A 15,226-nucleotide genomic window follows, 5' to 3' on the forward strand; every position below is an offset into this window, starting at 1 on the left:
TGATTCCATTGGTTTTTCTAAAATATCAACAGCATAATGTATTTGTTTTTGTTTTGTTTTGTTTTCAATTTCAGTGGCATTCTCCCCATGCCTTTCAGATGTCTGTCTTATAAAATAAGACATTCTCGATTCTACTGAGGCATGGAAATTATTCCACTTTATTTGGTAACTATGATCCAGTGGAATCTGTTTTCTTTGGGTCAGGATCCAGTGTTTCAGGAATGCTTACATGTCTGGGTAGTTTCACATCTTGTAATATTTGAGATCTGATTTCATCCCTTGTTTATAGGGAAGCCAGAAGCCAAATGCTCAAGCAATAAGCTTGAGGGTCATTTGTAGTCATTGTTCTTTTCCTCTGTCAAGTCTTTTCAGAATGAATTCCTAGGATTTACTGCTTTATTTTCTACTCCCAAACAGTTCGACACTTGAGTGTTACTGGAGCTTGTGTTCTCGTCCAAATTATGATTTTTATTGAAGCTTAGTTCAAAAATATTCAGGGTTCTTTGTCATAAACTCTTCCCATGCAGATGATATTTTGATTTGCTTCTGTAAATATTTTTATAACAGAGAGTGTAGCACCTAAACAATTGTGAAATATTTGTCTAGAATCTGCTTTAGAACAAAGTCTCTGCCAACAACCATCCCTTCCCGGAATCTGGAGCGGGCGACTTTTCCATGCAATATTCAGTCTGTAGTCTGAGCAATAAAGCAAAAATCAAAAGGTGATGATTTTAACATACTTTATTTAAAAAGTACACAGTTTTAAATTGGTTTCAATGGGTTTCAAGCAGAAGGGACACTGCCCACTCGCAGTCCCATTTCTGATGAAGGGTGATTATGTAGCAAACTCACATTTGCATGACTGGCAAAGTAAAAAGATAACTTTTTTGTCAACATATCTTTTAAGAGTTTATATCACGCACAGTTTAGAATCATGAGATGCTGATGGTTGGACTATATTTCATGTCCCCTATGTCGCACCATATTTTGGTTCACAGTTTATCCATAATTTAGCATGCCAAGAGAACATCTCAGTCAATGTCACCTTGAGAAGAGCATCAAGAGCAGAGGGAAGAGGACAAGGACCATCTTGGCCTGCAGACTTGGCGCCCCTCCACACTCCCTTGCATTCTCCTACAGGGAAACACAGGAGCCATTAGAGCCAGATTCTAAGACGCCTTCAACTTTCCGAGCTGCGTTGCATCCCCAGACCCTCCCCTCCTCCCTCCAATGTAGGAATCAAGTGCTTTGGAACCTAGATAGTGCGAGGAAATGGACTTGTCTAAATTTCTTCGAGTTCATGATGAGAATCTCTGATTTTAGTTGTCAGCGCATAAAATGTTCCGAATTACTCTGTACACAGAACGCTCAAGAGGTAAAGGCTGTTGGTAGAGATGTCTGCTGCGATCAAATGAGAACAGCAGAATACTGGCCGTCTAATGTTCTCCTGTCAGAATGTAAGGAAAAGTTGACATCTAAGGGGCCTGATCATTGCAGAAACAGTTATAGAAGGTTTTGGGTGTGTCTTCCTTCTTTTTATCTGGGGTTAAGAGGGCTGTTTTATTAAAATGAGATCATATTATGTAATCCTTTCTGCAGCATGCTTTTTATCCACTGGTTGATGGAAATTCTTCCAACTCCGTATTTCTAGCTCTATTGTAGTAGCGATGGGAAAGATTTTCTTCTCTGTTCTTTGCTGCTATGGAGAGTGCTGAGGGCAAGTCATTTACCAGTCCACGATGCTTGCCCACGCACCTGACTGTGGTGGGGATGCCCAGGAGTGGGAGTGTAGGGTGTTTTGGCTTTTGATGGTTATAGCTGGAGATATCCTCATTACCTGTAGGTCCTGCTCACCCAGGGACTTATATGGTCCCTGCCCTTGGTTTATTTTATTTTTATATATAGTTGTTTGCCTTACCAATTGTAAAAAGCTCTTCATGATTTGGTTTATCAATAAGTTTTCGAATTGTATAAATTGGTTATTGACTTTCAGTAATCTTTTTCCATAAAAAATTGTAATTTTTTATAAAGAAATTCTGGTTTTCTTTCATAGCTATCTGATCTTGGATAGGAAGATATCTCCAATCCCTAACATTTCTTGTGAGACTATTATTTCACCATTTAAATCGAATCCGTATTTTCTCCTTTGAACTGAACCTTTGTCGTATCTAAGAATTTAGAATGGAAGCAATGGAAGGCCAACAGGGCTCATCTTTAGCCCCTTAGCGCCTTCATGTTCAGAATAAGACCATGACCTCATCTTACTAAATCTAGAAACTTACAGAAAAAAGTTTCTTACAGAAAAAAATCCTAATTTTTGAATATTGATCTTCTATTTACCTAAGTAAATTATTTTATTAACTTCAGAAGATTCTTCCTTTAGTGACTTTAGTTGTCTACATAGGTATTCTGGTTTTAACTGAAGTGATTTTTGTGTTTGGGACTATTATTTGTATTTGAATTTTACACAAAGAATTTTTTATTTGAATTTTATCACTGAATTTGATCAAAGACCTTTCCAGCATATATTTGCATAATATGTTGTTACTGAACACTTCTTTGAACATGGAAGCAAACATTCTCAATAAATTCCAAGTTTTTACTGGTACTCTGTTGACTTTAACATCTTCTCTAGGACTTGGAGAGTTTCACATTAAAGTTATTTGTTATTTAAAGGTGGGATTTAAAGTCAGTCAGTTGGAGTTGGTGGCATTTTTAAAAATAGAGACCTTCCCAGGCTCCCCATAATAATAATTGGTCTAGATAAGCTTTGTGTTTTTCAAAGTGAGGTAGAGTTAATTTTTACATTTCCATTCTTTTTGCTGGAATAAAAAGGCTTTTTTACCTATGGTACTTTGGGGGTATTCATCTTTCTCAGTACTAAGTTTAATTTTTTTTTTTTGGAACCTCACTTCTGGTGTGAATGGAGTACCTTTATAGTTGTGGCTTCAGGTGGTGACAGGAGGCTTATCATTCCACTTATATAAACTATCACTCTTTTTATTTTTAATATTTTAAAATATTTAAGGTCTGGGGACAGAGATCACAAGTAGGCAGAGAGGCAGGAAGGGAGGCAGGCTCCCCGCTGAGCAGAGAGCCCAATGCAGGGCTCTATCATAGGACCCTGGGATCATGACCTAAGCTAAAGGCAGAGGCTTAACCCACTGAGCCATCCAGGTGCCCCTAAACTGTCACTCTTGATCTGATACCAATATTACCCACTTCTACTTTGCATGGACTTCTTGTAAATAAAAGGCTGTCGAAAAGTCAGCTGGGAAACATCATCTGAACTACAATTTGAAATAAGGAAATCAAGACAGCCAGAGCCACAGTGTATGTAATAAGGTAAAGTAATAAAACTACAGCACAACATAAGAGGGAAGGAAGATAGAAAAGAAGCTTTAGCCATAGACACAGATAGAATAAGACCATGAAGCACAGACTGAACACGAAGGCGCTGAGGGACTCAAGGCGAGCCCTGTTGGCCTTCCATTGGCTTCCAATGATCTGCCGGCAAGGAATTGTTTTCTCACTAGTAAACTTCTGAGCTACAGTTCTTTGACCATTATGAGACTCTCAGGGTGAATCTGATGGAAAAAGAGAACAGGAAGGGTTCGCAGACTTACCTCAGGATGGAAGCCATGACAAGACTCCGGACGCCTTCTGATCTTCTGGGCCTTTAAACGTTCACACTTAAGGGATTCGTTATGTTGACTGTAGTTAAGGCACATTTTGCCCAGATGTCACTTTCCCTTACTCCGCATGTTGGAGCTCAAACCTTGGTCCTGAACTCCCTCAATGACTCTTCTCTCTCCAGTTGTGGAAAGACTGTCCTTGCCCCCTCTCTAGTCTCTCTCCCCTAGGTTTCCTTACTGTCCATTCCCCTCACCGGCTTCAGCAGCAGTGCTGGACCTACGCACAAAAGGATATACCTGATTTCGATGGGTGCCATGGTGATGGGGGTCATGGACTCACAGAGGCAGCTGCTGTCCACCACCACCATGAACAGATTGCTGCTTGGAATTTGCTGGATGACAAAGGACCTGTTGGAATAGGAAGGACAGAGATAGTGAGTGGTCAATTACCATCTGTCAAGTCAAGAATCCTGAGGAAAACTTCTCCCCTGGGGAGTGAACTCCTCTGGTATTTTGGGAAACAGCTTTGAAAGACTGCCTTACTACGAAAGGTACCTCCTCCGTGAGGCTTTTCATTTTTAAATATCAAGTTTCACTGAAAAGACAACAGTCTATAACCTATGGCTGTGGCTATACATAGCTCATAAAACTCACCTTGGGGAGACTGGAATGTTATGCGTACAAACCAGGAGAGTCAGATTGGCTAAATGAGCCCAATTTCCAAGGATACGGGGTCAGCTTTCCCAAGCCTCACTTCCTCTTCCTAGTTTACATTCAAAGTTCTTTGTTTCTCTCCTCCTAAAATGATGAAGTTTCTAGACACTTCCCTCTACTACTTTGCACAATGTCTGCCCAAAAGAGAGGTTCAATGTTTGCATGAGATTAATGCATGAGACAGTGTTGGGGCTGCGTGTGCCAGGGCTCAGGCTATGCGGCTGTGCTGACAGCCAGGTCCATCAGGACAGTCCAACGGAGGTAAACCTAATGGGCACCTGCTCTCTCGTCACCCGAAGCAGTGAAATGACAAAGTCAAAACACTGGAGCAAGAAATACGACTGATTCTTTGGAGGAACAAATTACAAAACAAAATCCCATATTCTTCCAGAGCAAACAGATCAGCCCCATGTTTAGCCCCAAACCTGGAATCCCTGTCATATAATTTTCTAGGACAGTTCCCTGAATTCTGTTCAGTCGGATGAGGTAGACTGTGACAGAACAAAGAGGTCCATTTCTCCATAAGTGGAACCTTCATTCATCCTTCTCTCCACAAATTTGTTTCTATTCTCTGAAGTGTATCACCACAGCTTGCCAAGATGCCATGACCCTTCTGTGTAGTGGGAAATTATAAAGAGAAGAAAGGACTTCCTTTTTATTTTTACTAATTAACACCTCTTATGTTGAGTTATCCAAAATGGCTCAGAGATTATAACACAACTGGTTTCTTGTCTACAGATGCCTGATGCCCAGTCATCTAATATCCTACAATTATCTCCTTCTCCTTCTTTTTCTTTTTTAAGCCCTCGCAGGGGACAAGGAAGGCATGCCTCTGCTCAGAGATGCTTCTTCAATGCTCCACCACCATCCATACTCTGGAACATGGACTCTGCCCTCCCATCCTTCTCCACAACTCTACTTGGCTTGAGAAAAAATTTCAAACTTGCTGTCTCACTAAGACTTTAACATTGTTGGCTCTACCTCCCCCTTTCTGCACGTGTAACCTCTCTCCTCTGCAATGACACTGCTCTAGCGGGTGGCTTTTTTGGAATGGATTATGCCTATTGGAATGAAAATAAGATGGCGCTCATCAGAGATCCAATGGTTTCCATGGTGAAGCCACGTTCGCAGAGTCTCAAAGACAAATGCGAAACCAAGATCCTACAACTCTTTAAAGAACAAGTGACTGCAAATATCTTCTCCCATTCTGTCAGTTGTCTTTTGGTTTTGTTAACTGTTTCCTTTGCTATGCAAAAGCTTTTGATCTTGATGAAATCCCAATAGTTCATTTGCGATGACGTGGATGGAACTAGAGGGTATTATCCTTAGCGAAATAAGTCAATCGAAGACAACTATCCTATGATCTCCCTGATTGAGGAAGTGGAGATGCAATGTTGGGGGGTTTGGGGGTAGGAGAAGAATAAATGAAACAAAATGGGATTGGAAGGGAGACAAACCATAAGTGACTCTTAATGTCACAAAATAAACTGAGGGTGGCCTGGGGGAGGGGGGTAGGGAGAGGGTGGGTTATGGACATTGGGAGGGTATGTGCTATGGTGAGTGCTGTGAAGTGTGTAAACCTGGTGATTCACAGACCTGTACCCATGGGGCTAATAATACATTATATGTTTATTTAAAAATTTAAAAATTAAAAAAAAGAACAAGTGATTGATTCGAATATTATGCCAAATGAATCTACCAGATGGCCAATAAAGGAATAAGAGATGTAAATATAAAATAGAAGCTCCAAAGGGAAAGAATATTTTCCAATTGAAGAAAAATTTGACTTTTTTTTTTCACTAAAAGGGCCCATTCATGCACGAGTGAAACTTCAGATCATCAAAGATACATACCAACCCTAAAAGCTTCTCTAGAAACAAATTACTTTAAGAAGAATGAGAATGACACAAACTTCTCACTGGGGGACTTAAGATGATGAAAATAGAGCAACATCTTTAAAGTTCTGAGGGAATGGAAAAAAGGAAATAAAAGGTATGACAGAATCCAGAGGAAACTAGCTGGAGATATAGGTAGAAATTCTGCTTTAAAATTTAGGGGTAGTTATTGAAAATAAACTGAAGGATGAAAATCTGATTAATCCAAGAGAGCATGGTAAATTACACACATGTGCATGCGCGTACGCACACAACTACCGGAATAAGATAAAATTATTACCAATCACAATTAATGTCTGTTGGTTAGATTCACATATAAAAGGCAGAAATTCAAAAAAGGAATTAATTCAAATAAAAGGCAGAGTTTCTTAAATTGGGTTGATAAAAACACTGCCATAATGTCATTTGCAAAGAGATACCTCTAAAAAAGAATGACAGGAGAGAACGAAAAGACATCAGAAAATGCTAAAGACAAAAAAAGAAGGACAGGTTTAGTGGTATTCTTCTACAAATATTCACAGAGAAAATCATTAAAATGTAATAAAGAAAACAGTTTGTACTGAAAAATGGTATAGTAGTAAACAAGCTATGACACGAACATTTACGATCAGAGTGTAAAACTGATAGAAATGCCACAAGTGATTGATGAACACATGATCTATTTTAAAACAGAGTGGAAATTCTTCATATTTAAACAACAGAATATGAGCTATTTTCAAACCCAGGGACCTGCAACACATTCCAAAGAGCCGAAAGCATCAGTGATATGTTCTTTTAGGGTAGGGTATAATTAGAAATTAATAGAAAAAGATATATAAACAGTGGAAATAAAAAATTTTTTTAAAAAACACATATTCAAGTAATCCTTGACAATTTAAGAACAGCCCAGACTCCAATCTGTGCGGTATGGCCTTAAACATGTTTATTGGGGAAAAACAGTTTGCCAATAAATGAACTAAGTTTTTGGATGGAGAAGTTGGAAAAAATAAGAACACAGGCCTGCACCTGTGCCCCTATCCTTGGTCTTCCCTCTGGTACTCTGGGTTGGGTATTGATGGCTCTCTCCACCAGCTCTCAGGCTTCTCCAACAACGGGGCTGATGGAAGGGACGGGAAGTGACCATCGCAGAGTTGCCCTCAGTTCACAAACAAACAAAACTCTCCCTTGACCTCGCTTCCAGCTAGTGCCTTACTTCTCTGTCCTCTCTCATAGCACAAATCCTAAAAGAATTCTCCACAATCTGCCCACTTCCCCACGCCTCCCCTTTCTTCACAAATCCACTGCAATTCTTCTGTAGTCCTTTCCACGTCACTGAATCAGTCCTGTCAAGGACCCAGGGACCCGACTACCTTTCCTCTTGGTCTCCTGTGCCTCTGCTCCCTCCTTAATTGCTTCCGGCCCACCCTTCTCCACAGACTGCGCTTTCCATGGGAGGAAGGCTACGTCTGTCCGGCCCCAGCAATCTGCTATCCCCAGCACCTAAAGGTGTGCCTCGGACTGAGCAGGTTCTCAGCAAATATTTGTTGACTCAGTGACGAATGGAATTTATAAAGATAAAAGCAAAAGAATAAATGCAAATAAAACTGTGAAGGTAATTGAAAGAACCCAACTCTGGTTTAAAAAAACATTGACATAAATCAGCCTTCGGCACAGAAGAAAGAAATCACAAAATCACATTAAAACCCAAAAGATCCAAAGGCATTTAAGCATTTTAAGTGATTATGTATACCATGGCAAACAATTTGAAAAGCTAGAGCAAACACACCTTTGGGGATAAAGTATAAATTATCAACACTTGGCCAAGCTGTAAAAACACAAGCAGACCAATTGCTGTGGGGGGGGGGACCCTGAAATGCTCATTGATAATCTACCCACAAGTGAATACAACCGAGTCACCCGAAGAACAGATCTTAGTGTGTTCATTGAAAACCCGTGTGAACCCACTGACCAACTACTAGAATAAAAGAAGTCAGCAAGATGACCAGTTACATAATCAGCATCTGAAACCACAGCCTCTCCCTGGACACAGGCAATAACCAATGAAAAAAAATATTTATGAAATAAAGAAACATTGAGAGCATCAATGATGACTATGAAATGCCTAAGAATAAATCTAGTAAAAGACTTCTTTATGAGGAAAATGACCAAATTTTACTGAATATAAAAGACAAACTAAGAATTGGGGGGAAGTACAATTGGATGGAAGGGAGCACTTCTTTTTTTTTTTTTTTTCTTTTTAAGATTATTTATTTATTTATTTGACAGACAGAGATCACAAGTAGGCAGAGAGGCAGGCAGAGAGAGAGGAGGAAGCAGGCTCCCCGCCGAGCAAAGAACCTGATGCGGAGCTCGATCCCAGGACCCGGAGATCATGACCTGAGCCGAAGGAAGAGGCTTAACCCACTGAGCCACCCAGGTGCCCCAAAGGGAGCACTTCTTTGCAAAAGATGTCATTCCTCTTTCAATGGACCTTTTCATTCAAGCAAAGGAATTCAAAGGGATTCTTTTTTTTTTTTTAAGATTATTTATTTATTTATTTATTTGACAGAGAGAGAGAGAGAGAACAAGTAGGCAGAGAGGCAGGCAGAGAGAATGAGAGGGAAGCAGACTCCCCACCGAGCAGAGAGCCCGATGTGGGACTCGATCCCAGGACCCTGAGATCATGACCTGAGCCAAAGGCAGCGACTTAAACCATGAGCCACCTAGGTGCCCCCAAAGGGATTCTTATTGGGATTTTTGATGGAATTTGAGGTAATGGTCCTAAGATTCATTCAGAAGAGTAAAGAATAATCTGGACAACTGCATAAACTTGAGTTTGAGGGAAAGGGAAGCAAAGTGAAGGTGAGTGCCTCATCAGTATCAAAATCCACAAGAGGGAAAAAAAAAAATCCACAAGAGGACTTATAGAAGAGGAAACACAGATGGACACCTGATACAGTAAAAGGGGTTCAATCCCACTAAAGGTTAGAGAAAAGATACATTAAAATGAGACTAAAGTAATGAAATGCACTTTTTACTAGCAGATTGGCCAAAATTTAATCTATGGTAACGTCCAATGATGGCGTCTGAAAAATCGAACATTATTCTGCACTGCTGGTGGGAAAGTGAATATGACCACAGTGAGAACAATCTGTCATTACTCCAGAGGAAATCATTAGTGATCCTATTTTTTTCAGCAGTTTTACTTCTCAATAAGATATACTCTTGTTCAGGAACCTAAGAAGTCATGTGTAAAGATGCTCCTGGTAACACTGTTCATTTAGGGGAGAAAAAAAAAAGGAAACCCATCTCAAAGTCCATCAAAAAAAGAAGGATTAAGTAAGCAACAGTGTGTCCATTCTGTGGTCTCCTTGGCACCAGGTGTATGGGGAAAGGGAATTGTTTATTGCTGTCAAAGCATACCCCCAAACACAGTAAGTGGGAAAACAATGTTGCAAAACCATAATAAAGTATGAATATTTAAGAATATGTAGAAATATTCATCTAAGGGTATTTAATTCTGCTACAGAGAACAAGAAAAATAAGTGGGATGGATGAGGTGTATCAGATGTGTTCAGGATGGCAAATCAGTAAGCCACACAAGCATCATGACTCCTGTTAGTCACAGCAAGAATGAATGGACTAAACAACAGCAGGACCACATGTGAGTTGGACACAACAAAAGGCAGAACATAGGAAGGGTCTTCTTAGCAATAAGAAGAAATGAAAGTACTACATGAAATGAAATATTTATAAGGCAGAGACTATGTCATCTCCAAATTGAGAGCTCTCACTTACGTCATCCTTAAATCAACCACTGGCAACTCCTATTCTCTGCCTGAGACACATGGAAAAAGTCACGGCTGCCCAGCAGGTGGACACTTGCTCTCTCGCCCATGAAACAGGCAGGTATTGGCCCAAGGAACTCTCTGCCTGCTGAGCCTCCAACCTTACCCTCAAGTCTGCTCCTTCTACCATGTCATGGGGGGAAAGAGAGCCAGGGAGCAGACCAGCGCAGGGGAGGAAGGGAGGAAACTGACCAGGAGGGTCATTGTCAAAACAAATGAGCTGAATCCGTAACATTGAAGTTCTTTAGAAGAAGGTGTTCCAGTATTCCTCAAATATTTATAAAATGGAGTGTTATGCTAAGGGGCAAGTACTGACTTCCTCCTTCTGCAAAAGAGAAAACTGGGACTCAGAGTGGGTAAGTAAACTCTTACGGAAGCTACACGAATAAGACACGCTTGTGCCCATTTCAGAGACCGGGAAACAAGAGGCTGGGTGACTTCTTGGAGCGACAGGGACAGAAGACAAGCCTGTGAGGTCCAGCCCATTGTGGGTCCATGACCACAGCAGGCAGCAGAGGTGCTGTCTTGCATGGGACTTATTAGTGCTCAAGTTCCTTGGGGGCGGACCCAGAGTGATTCCTCACTTAAGGAGAAGGGCAAGATCTTATTGCTTTCCATTTTATTATTATTAATTATTTATTAATATTTTAATTTCTTCTCTTAGTAGAAGCTCCCCAAGTGAAGCCCCACAGCAATCTTCTCTCCCCCACCCCCCAAATCCCAGGAGATGAAAAGCCTTGCATGTAGCTATCCTGAAGCATAGGAAAACACCCCCTACAAAGGATTTGCCAGCGGAAAGATTAACTACTTTTCCATATTTTAAAGACTTACTGTCTGCTTATTAACATGGTGCTTCGGAGGGGTCTGGGCAATGTTAGCTGTACATTTATGTGCACAACGTGTATTTATGGCCCGGGGTGCAGGGTTGAACTTCATAAAACACACCTCCATCCAGCTGGGCCCAGCAGCCAGACTGACATCATTGTGCAGGAGAACTGTGGCCTGGGTTTGCCTGGGGGCCAAAAAAGGCAGCAGGGAAATGCCTCAACACAGAATCACAGCGGCGGTTTCTAAGCAGGGATAGGTCAAAATGCGTGAAATAAATTAGGTCCTCCAGGGAAAGAGGAGGCAATTTTGATGTGTCCGTTGCCGGAACTGAAATAACCCAGTCCTCCCTTTTCCACTGGATCTAGACTGAGAAAGACTAGCGGGGGGGGGGGGGGGGAGGAAATGATGTGATTTCAAGACGGCCTCCCCAGACAAGAGAGACTATTAGCTGCACGCTATCCACTAAGAGGGGCTTTACCGGCCACATGAGGGAAGAGATCATGCCGCTCCCTGGACAAACACAGGTGACGGGGAGGACTCAGGGATGAGATACCCAGAGGCCCGGTGACGCACGTCTGGAGAAGTTGGTTGGCTTGTCTTTTATGAACTGGGTACAAAACGGTGGCTTAACAAAGAATCAGGGCAGGATGGACTAAAAAACACTTTGAAGTCTTTGCCTCTTTACAGATTTTCACCATTTATAAAATTCCCAGATTTCCCTAACATCATCTAAAAGACAATGAGTAAGTCACAGGGGATTTGAATTCAGCACCGAGCCTGTCCTTGGCAGTACTGTTCTCCAGAGGGGCTGGGTATGTAACCATGGCTCTCCAATGGGGTCTTACTGTCTTTAGGAAGAAGGCTGTCCTCCCCCACCATGCCCCCGAAGGCCTACAGTGACCCAGGCCCATAATTTGGGGGGAGCAAACATGTGGGGACTATTTAAATTCAAGCTAGGAATTAACTATTGACGGTGTGCTCTAGCGTAATTCCACAGCCATGCTGTCAGACAGCGTGGGGAAGGTGCCTGGAGGCACCTACTCATGCTCAGCCCAAAGAAAGTCAAAGAATAAATACTGGGGCCTTACCTGCTCACCCCCAAAACGTGTCAGGGCTTAGTAGAAGCATGAAACAATTCCTTCCCTCCTTCCTTTCTTGACTCTGTCCTCAGCCCACTATGCAGAGCTCCTGCTTCCACATCTCTACGTGGTACCTTGTATGGGTTCCCTAACTTTCTGACAACTTTAGGTTAGTACCCTTAGGCTAGGCTAGCTGGAGACTCTGATTTTGCATCTAGTTCAAAGCTCTACATGATTTTTTTCCTTCAAGCTTCTAGGTTGTAGCCTCTTCAAGCAGTTATCAGGCTGCCCTTCTCACTGTGCTTTGTCTACTTACAACACAGCTTGGCCTCTGGTGCCTTCGGTGCTGCCCAGCACCTGCATGGGGCTCTCTTGTGAGGTTCTGATGGAGTCTTCAGAGGAGCCATGGCTCTTCAACACGCCCCAACTGGTCCACCCACATAGCAACTGCCATCAGCTGCTACGGCAAGCTTCTTGCCCTCGTGTGGACCTCATCCAAGAGCAGCCATCTTGTTGGGTTTAAGCGAGATGACTGCTCTCTTCCACACTGCTCACCTGACTCTCGGGAAACACAGATCTTTGCAGGTCTGACATAGGCCACTTCAGTGTTATCCCTTCTCCAACCTTTGCTCTTTCCCACCAGGTCTCTTTGTCCTTTTCAGATAGGTACGCGGACATATTAGTATGTCTGTTGCTTACAGACATTTGACCAGTGCTGGACTCACCCTTCTTCAGGGACCCCCACCCCCCACCCAAATATATAAGAGTCTCCTGGAGCATTACTCCGCAGCTCATCAAGCTCCCAGCAGGAAACAGTGCCTCCTGGAGGCAAGAACCTTGTTCCACAAACTCCAGTCTCTCTTCTGTTGGGCCCCTCTTCAAGGCTCACAGGGCAAAGGAAAAATGAGCCAATTGTCTATCCTCAAGTGGGTTTGGGGGTGGGGAGTGGAGGAAGGATTTCCAACTCTAGTGACGCTCAAAGACTGTTCTCCTTAGAACTAGTGCCACTCTGTCCTCACCTCAACCCCAGACTACAAGGAAACCCCCACCTGACATCCTGCTCAAATTGTCCCATGAGTGTATTCATGTGAGGCATCCTGTATGGAGCTGGAAGAGAACTAGTGCTGGGGGTGTGTTCTGTCGGTGCCTAGAAGACATTTAATGAATGTCTTACTCCTGAAAACAATCTTTAAGAGAACAGAAATAGGCACTTGATTGCGAAACAAATTTAGCGTCGGCTTCAGGACAACTGGCTCAGAGTTGTCTAATGAGACTCAGTAGATGGCATAGGGGCTCACTGTCCCCTCTGCTATTCATTCTTGTTCTGACAGTGACAGCCCACAAAATTAAACCAGAGACAAGAGGGATGATTAAATGTTGGAACAAGGAAAATATTCACAGGTACCTAAAAGTCACCCCTGCCCCCAATCCCAATAATCAATGCCTCTGTTTCCTGGATCTCTTAACAGTACCAGCGTGTATAGATCCCACAAGCCAGAGGTCTTTCCGTGATTCTCAGTGTGGTCCTCTTTGATTTGGCCATCTGCTTGATACCTCTCAAGCCCACCCACCCATTGGCCACGACTCAGGGCCAGCCTTACGGGCAAGCCCCAGTGTAGTTACAGGGGCCTATGCTCAGAAGCTCTTGTCACTGAGGGTTTACTATTCTGCATGTCTGTCTTGAAATGTTTAAAGTTATCATTAAATTTGCTTTCTTCAGCTATTTCTCCAAGTAGGACATGGCACCTCCGTCCAGCGATTCGTGGAAGGGAGCGCCCAGCGGCCAGCGGGCTGCACAGCCTGGAGTCATGGGGGGAGGACCTGGGAATACCTCTGAGGGTCTGTACTCACCCAGTCCGAGTCCCTGTGTCTGAGGGAGCCCAAGATTAAAAAGCACCTAAAAAGTAGCAGGACAGGTCAAGAGAGCCCACAGAAAGAAGGAAAATTTTTACTGTTTAGGGACCTCGAATGACACTTTCCTCCCACTTTTCAAAGGCACGGCCCATATTTTCATTTTGTTCCGGGCCCTGTACATCACGTGGCTGGCCCTCCCAGCCCGTCTCACTTCTAGCACACCTTTCAGCTGGCTTGCCTGCCTGAAGCCCTTCTCCACTCCCAAAGTGGCCTAATACTTCCCCAATGCAAGGCTGACGGCTCCATTCCCGTCTTTATGCCCTTCCCCGGGTCCCTTAGCATCTGCGCGATGGTGTGCCCATGAGGGAAGCAAAACAAGAGCCTGGGTGATCCCGCTGGCTGTCCCTCCATCCTGATGTGTTCACCTGCCCCAACCCTGGGCCACCTTCCTTCCCGCCACGCAGCCACGCTCACTGCCGTGGGCTCCTGAGTGCATCCTGCTTCTTCTCCCTCAGTGCTGAGACCCAGACGGAGCTCATTAGAATTGCCCACAGAGCTTCCTGTTTTGTTGGTTTTCAATGGATGCCTAGGCCACACCTAAAACAAATTATATTAGAATCCTGGAGGTTGAGCCAAGGCAGGTGTATTTTTTTTTTTAAGCTACTCTAGTGATTCCACCGCGCTGCCCAGGCTGAGACCCTACTGATCTGAAGGAGCGTGCCTCAAACCTAGCATCTTGTTGAAATGGATGGTGGACTCCTGCCTCTGGAGTGGGGTCAATGATTCTGCCTCTCTCACCTGCTCCCAGGTAGTGCACATGCTGCTGGCTCAGGAACCAGCATGGTTCTGACGCTTGCAGCCACCTCGTCCCCACCCTTGAAGAACCCCGTTGCAGTTCTAGAGAGCTTTCTCTCTCTCTCTCTCAGGGAAGCGTGTTCTCCATTCTCCCATGACATGTCATAGGCACCAGCATCATCCACATAAGACACACACACTTCTATGTACACGTGCAACCATGTTACTACCCTTGTACCACCAACCAGAAAAGGATGGAAGCATAAGACACTTTTCTCTAGGCAGTATTTGGAATGGCCTGAAAACTGTAAGCTATGGAACCTGTAGAAAGTTTTCTTTTGGGGGGCGCCAGGGTGGCTCAGTGGGTTAAGCCTCTGCCTTCGGCTCAGGTCATGATCTCACAGTCCTGGGATCGAGCCCTGCATCGGGCTCTCTGGTCAGCAGGGAGCCTGCTACCTCCCCACCCCCTGCCTGCCGCTCTGCCTACTTGTGATTTTTCTCTCTGCCAAATAAACAAATAAAATTAAAAAAAAAAAAAAAGAAAGAAAGAAAGTTATCTTTTGGTAACCCAGGGAAATACATGGACGTTAGCCTCTAGA

At 43.3% G+C, this 15,226-nt stretch overlaps 1 protein-coding gene across 1 annotated transcript in view; it reads right to left on the minus strand.

Moving 5' to 3' along the window:
- Positions 1-729: 729 nt before the first annotated feature.
- Positions 730-15,226, minus strand: part of CACNA2D3 (calcium voltage-gated channel auxiliary subunit alpha2delta 3) — a 477,844-nt gene continuing 463,347 nt past the window's right edge. Inside the window, exons 27-29 of the mRNA XM_082725822.1 lie at positions 3,933-4,043; positions 3,627-3,714; positions 730-1,134 (exon numbers count right to left, since the gene is read on the minus strand). Coding sequence (XP_082581948.1) covers positions 1,042-1,134; positions 3,627-3,714; positions 3,933-4,043 — 292 coding nt within the window. The 3' untranslated portion in view covers positions 730-1,041. The remainder of the gene's footprint in view (positions 1,135-3,626; positions 3,715-3,932; positions 4,044-15,226) is intronic.

The sequence above is a fragment of the Mustela nivalis genome, assembly GCF_964662115.1.
Source record: "Mustela nivalis genome assembly, chromosome: 1".
Lineage (NCBI taxonomy): Eukaryota > Metazoa > Chordata > Mammalia > Carnivora > Mustelidae > Mustela > Mustela nivalis.